Source organism: Oncorhynchus gorbuscha, unplaced genomic scaffold (genome assembly GCF_021184085.1).
Source record: "Oncorhynchus gorbuscha isolate QuinsamMale2020 ecotype Even-year unplaced genomic scaffold, OgorEven_v1.0 Un_scaffold_726, whole genome shotgun sequence".
NCBI lineage: Eukaryota > Metazoa > Chordata > Actinopteri > Salmoniformes > Salmonidae > Oncorhynchus > Oncorhynchus gorbuscha.
This window is the reverse complement of record NW_025745781.1, coordinates 237,879-244,145: the sequence shown is the minus strand read 5'-3', so window position 1 is coordinate 244,145 and position 6,267 is coordinate 237,879. Positions and strand designations below refer to the sequence as shown.

Below are 6,267 nucleotides of genomic sequence, written 5' to 3'. Positions count from 1 at the left end.
GAAACATGGAAGCTAGATACCTAGCTAGCTCGCTATCTGTGACATTACAAAATAAGTGTTTGGAATGTAACTTGACTTAGAGTGGAGGGTGATTTTCACTCTGCTATCTGCCTCTTATGACTATACCACCTTCAGATCCACCTACCTACTAGCCTGCCACGGCTGAACCCAAGTCTATGGAGTCCCCAGGTTCTGGCTGTGGTGTTCCAGCCCAGAGAAGCTCACAGCAGGGTCCAGAGATGGTGTCAGTGAAGCTGGAGGACTGCAGTCAAACACTGGAACTCAATGTGATTGTGATCGGGGAAGAGAGAGAACTTCAAGTAGAAGATCAGAAGGTAGAAGTTAAAGAAGAAGAAAAGGTGGTGGAGGAAAAGAGAGCAGTCAAAGAGGATGAGATGGATGTTAAAGAGGACCATAAGGAGATAGAGATTAAACAGGAGGTGGAGGAGAAGAGAGCGGTCAAAGAGGAGGAGATGGAGATTGAAAAGGAACACAAGGATACAGAAGTCAAAGAAGAGCTGGAGGAGAACGCAGTCATCAAGGAGATGGAGGAGAGAGGTGTGAAAGAGGATGAGGAGACAGAAGTCAAAAAGGAGAGAGGACTAGAAGAACAACAGGAGAGAGAAGTCAAAGAAGAAGAAGAAGAGGAGAACAGGGACATGTCTGATCCAGACCTAGAGGAAGAGGAGGCAGCATTAGATAGTATCACTGACCCAGGTAAGTTCAGGTGTGGAGTACAGAGAGAGGTTGGTGCCTTGGCGGCCACAGGTGATTCTAAAACTCTTATTGCGTGTCTGCTTGCATCATCAAGACTAGTAAAACCCCCTCCAATGCTCTGTTCCTGATTCTAACCCTTCATCTGTCCATATTCCCACAGGAGAGCGCCCCAACCCAGGTTCAGACGGTGAGCCCAGTTCCACAGCATCAGGAAAGCATCAACAACACCAACGGAGGAACTCAAGACAGAAACATCACCACTGCATGGACTGCTTCACTAGTTTCTATGATCCAGAGGAGTTGAGAAGGCACACTTGTAGGCCCCACCCCTGCTCAGATTGCAGAGGCAGTTCCGTGTGTCCAACTCACATCATACCATGCAAAAAGACTATCAAAAGAAAGAAGACTTACCCCTGTGGTCAATGTGGGAAGAGTTTTCAGGCACCAAGCAAACTAAAGAAACACCAGATAACTCACACAGGAGAGAAGCCTTTCCACTGCTCTGTTTGTGGAAAGAGTTTTCCTCTTTCACAGACCTTAAATAGACACCAGCTGATCCACACAGGAGAGAAGCCTATCCACTGCTCCCAATGTGGGAAGGGCTTTAAGCGACCCGATTCCCTGAAAAATCATCTTAGAATACACACGGGAGAAAAGCCTTTCCACTGCTCTCAATGTGGGAAAAGTTTCAGTCATTCAAACTACTTAAAGACACATCAGCGAACTCACACAGGAGAGAAGCCTTACCACTGCTCCCAGTGTGGGAAGAGTTTCAATCAGTCTTCAGATCTAAAGATACACCAGCGAACTCACACAGGAGAGAAGCCTCACAAATGTTTTCAGTGTGGAAAGAGTTTTAGTCATTCAAGCTACTTAAAGACACACCAGCGAACTCACACAGGAGAGAAGCCTTACCACTGCCTTCAGTGTGGGAAGAGTTTCAATCAGTCTTCAGATCTAAAGACACACCAGCGAACTCATACAGGAGAGAAGCCTTATCACTGCTCTCAGTGTGAAAAGAGTTTCAGTCAGTTTTCAAGTCTGAAGACACACCAGCTAACTCACACAGAAAATAGGTCATACCACTGCTCCCATTGTGGAAAGGTTTTCAGTCTGTTGCACCACCTAAATAGACACCAGCAAACTCACAAAGGAGAAAAGACTCACCAATGCTCTCGATGTAGGAAAAGTTTCAGTCAGTCATCAAATCTGAAGACACACCAGTTAAAGTATCACAGCCCTGACACCGGACAAAGTTCTCTTGCTTTAGAAGAAAGTCAACTTAAAACCACAGAAGTAAAACACATGTAAACATGTCTTATGATGTTAAAGGAGCAGAGCAGTTTTAATAAGGTTGAAATAACACTTTTAAAATATATATATATTTTGCCTGGATTTTCAGCCTATTTAGGTGGGATAGAGTTTTTGGCCCAGCGTGTGACATCACAATCTGATCTGACCAATCATATTTTATTTGCATATGTATCCTCTTATATTGAAGAGGTAAGTGGGGTAGGCTCTAGTGCAGGGTTCCCCAACTGGCTGCCCGCGGGTGGTTTTGATTGGCCCCCCATGTTTTCTGGTTAAAAAAATCTAATAATGTATCATTTTTTATGGACCCTCTATTTCTGAAACTATCCGCCGCCATTGTCGCAACCCCTATTACCAGCCTGTTCAATCTCTCTTTCATATCGTCTGAGATCCCCAAAGATTGGAAAGCTGCCGCAGTCATCCCCCTCTTCAAAGGGGGAGACACCCTGGACCCAAACTGTTACAGACCTATATCCATCCTGCCCTGCCTATCTAAGGTCTTCGAAAGCCAAGTCAACAAACAGGTCACTGACCATCTCGAATCCCACCGTACCTTCTCCGCTGTGCAATCTGGTTTCCGAGCCGGTCATGGATGCACCTCAGCCACGCTCAAGGTACTAAACGATATCATAACCGCCATCGATAAAAGACAGTACTGTGCAGCCGTCTTCATCAACCTTGCCAAGGCTTTCGACTCGGTCAATCACCATATTCTTATCGGCAGACTCAGTAGCCTCGGTTTTTCGGATGACTGCCTTGCCTGGTTCACCAATTACTTTGCAGACAGAGTTCAGTGTGTCAAATCGGAGGGCATGCTGTCCGGTCCTCTGGCAGTCTCTATGGGGGTGCCACAGGGTTCCATCCTCGGGCCGACTCTTTTTTCTGTATATATCAATGATGTTGCTCTTGCTGCGGGCGATTCCCTGATCCACCTCTACGTAGACGACACCATTCTATATACTTCCTCATTCACTCACGCCGCCAAACTTACCCTAGTAAAACTGACTATCCTACCGATCCTCGACTTCGGCGATGTCATCTACAAAATTGCTTCCAACACTCTACTCAGCAAACTGGATGCAGTTTATCACAGTGCCATCCGTTTTGTCACTAAAGCACCTTATACCACCCACCACTGCGACTTGTATGCCCTAGTCGGCTGGCCCTCGCTACATATTCGTCGCCAGACCCACTGGCTCCAGGTCATCTACAAGTCCATGCTAGGTAAAGCTCCGCCTTATCTCAGTTCACTGGTCACGATGGCAACACCCATCCGTAGCACGCGCTCCAGCAGGTGTATCTCACTAATCATCCCTAAAGCCAATACCTCATTTGGCCGCCTTTCGTTCCAGTTCTCTGCTGCCTGTGACTGGAACGAATTGCAAAAATCGCTGAAGTTGGAGACTTATCTCCCTCACCAACTTCAAACATCTGCTATCTGAGCAGCTAACCGATCGCTGCAGCTGTACATAGTCTATCGGTAAATAGCCCACCCATTTTTACCTACCTCATCCCCATACTGTTTTTATTTATTTACTTTTCTGCTCTTTTGCACACCAATATCTCTACCTGTACATGACCATCTGATCATTTACCACTCCAGTGTTAATCTGCAAAATTGTAATTATTCGCCTACCTCCTCATGCCTTTTGCACACAATGTATATAGACTTTTTTTCCTACTGTGTTATTAACTTGTTTATTGTTTACTCCATGTGTAACTCTGTTGTCTGTTCACACTGCTATGCTTTATCTTGGCCAGGTCGCAGTTGCAAATGAGAACTTGTTCTCAACTAGCCTACCTGGTTAAATAAAGGTGAAATAAAAAAGAAAAATTAAAGACTTTTAAACACCAGCCAATCAGCTCCAAGTGATTTGAATTTTGAAAATCTGTTCCCACGCATAAGATACATATATATATATATATATATGTGATCATATACAAATGTAAGCAAGGTTTGAAATTATGTTTTAATAAAATGTTATCTGTTTGGGCTTCCTGTATTCAATTTGTTCTGGCCCCATGACCATCCTCGTGAGAAAAAAATATCTGAATCTCGATGATGATCCATCCCTGTTCTAGAGTCTATAGGCGATCCTATCCACCAATCAGGGCTAAATATAGTCCCATTTGTGTCAACACGCCCCCACAATCAGACTGAGCATTCCAACAGCTAAAGGAGACTCAGAGAAATAAATGATAAACAATATAGTTGGAGTTATTTTCATGAAAAACACAGTGATGATTCATTAGACATAGTGATGATTTACAAATAAAAAGTCTACATTAACATTTATAATATAGGTAATATATTCCATTTAGCAGCCGCTTTTATTCAAAGTGACTTACAGCCATGCATATGGTTGGTCCAGGGACTCCAACCCACTACCCTGGCGTTATAAGCACACCGCTCTACCAACTGAGCTGCAAAGGACCACCTCTCCTGTTATTCTACAGTAGAGCAGGGAGTCTTGTTTTCTCCATCACCTCACCTGTTATTCTACAGTAGAGCAGGGAGTCTTGTTTTCTCCATCACCTCTCCTGTTATTCTACAGTAGAGCAGGGGTTCTTGTTTTAGCCATCACCTCACCTGTTATTCTACAGTAGAGCAGGGGTTCTTGTTTTCGCCATCACCTCACCTGTTATTCTACAGTAGAGCAGGGGTTCTTGATTTAGCCATCACCTCTCCTGTTATTCTACAGTAGAGCAGGAAGTCTTGTTTTAGCCATCACCTCACCTGTTATTCCACAGTAGAGCAGGGAGGAAAATATAGTTGGACATTTTATCCTTTAAAAGAAATGTATTTCTGTTAAGAAAACATGTATTTCATTATACCCCCAAATATTTGCTCTGCATTAAAATGGCCTAGAGGAGTGTCCTAGTTTAACAGTAACAGGGTGTCCCAGTTTGACAGTAACAGGGTGTCCCAGTTTGACAGTAACAGGGTGTCCCAGTTTGACAATAACAGGGTGTCCCAGTTTGACAGTAACAGGGTGTCCCAGTTTAACAGTAACAGGGTGTCCCAGTTTGACAGTAACAGGGTGTCCCAGTTTGACAGTAACAGGGTGTCCCAGTTTGACAATAACAGTTTGACAGTAACAGAATGTCCCAGTTTGACAGTAACAGGGTGTCCAGTTTGACAGTAACAGGGTGTCCCAGTTTGACAGTAACAGGGTGTCCCAGTTTGACAGTAACAGGGTGTCCCAGTTTGACAGTAACAGGGTGTCCCAGTTTGACAGTAACAGGGTGTCCCAGTTTGACAGTAACAGGGTGTCCCAGTTTGACAGTAACAGGGTGTCCCAGTTTGACAGTTGGTGATTGGCATACTGGGACACATCAAAATGTACATTTTCTCAAAAGGTGAGATTAGTAAGAAATACATTTACAGTCATTTTGTTTACAATTACACCCCATTACAAAATATGTTATGAGACACTGAATATCTTTCCTTCGTTTAAAAAAAAAAAGCTTTACATTACTTACCTCAGAACACTGTCATTTTACTTACCAGTAAGACTCCAGAGACGTGTCATTAGACGGGAGGCCACGCCCACAACGATGACATCATACCAATTGAACCCATTTTTTTTTTAAATCATCACATACTTCCACACTAACTGACAGGCATTGATTGGTGGTTATGATAGTGTATACATTTAAATATATCCATTACAAAGCTTAAGTGTCCCACTTTTACCAGCTGTCACACAGCGAAGCTTAAGCTGTCCCACCAATACTCACCCTACATTTGGTCTCCAGTCTATAGACTACCGTAAAACCACTTAGGCTACTACTCTTTCGACTGTACACTACAGAATTCACACTGAATTAATTTGATGGAGCGTTGGTGGAGCGCTGAAGGACTGCGTCTCTCCAACAGCACACTAAAGAGGTCGTGCTGGGCATGGACAACCTAAATATTTTGCGCCAATGCCTTTGGAAAGTGGGCACTGGTTATTACGGGGTGGCATCAACGCTCACCTAAATAGCCCTAATGCCACTGTGTGAGAGAAGTTATCATTGTTTTTTGGGCAGAATAATGTGAGTTGTTGGAGGTGCGTCTTGGTCAGTTTAGCACGGAAAATGCTGCCCGCGTAAAACTACCGCTGGGGCTTAGTCATATAATTACATATAATAGAATCCCTTTTAATCAAATAGCATCTCTGTGAGTCATAAAGATTTGTCATTTGACTTTATAAATCTATTGCCTTTTATTGTGGCATAAACACAACCAGGCAT

General features: G+C 43.7%; 1 protein-coding gene across 1 annotated transcript; it reads left to right on the top strand.

Annotated features, from left to right (window-relative positions):
- Positions 1–395: 395 nt before the first annotated feature.
- Positions 396–2,028, top strand: LOC124019937 (zinc finger protein 501-like). The gene is made up of 2 exons (XM_046335379.1): positions 396–717; positions 878–2,028. Exons 1-2 carry the CDS (start codon positions 396–398, stop codon positions 2,026–2,028), a joined length of 1,473 nt encoding a protein of 490 aa, XP_046191335.1.
- The last annotated feature ends 4,239 nt before the right edge of the window (positions 2,029–6,267 follow it).

Bases quoted from the DNA above. Each gene is read 5' to 3' on its own strand.
- LOC124019937 (XM_046335379.1), top strand. From the start codon at position 396: ATGGATGTTAAAGAGGACCATAAGGAGATAGAGATTAAACAGGAGGTG. The intron at 718-877 runs GTAAGTTCAGGT...ATATTCCCACAG, and splicing joins AGATAGTATCACTGACCCAG to GAGAGCGCCCCAACCCAGGT.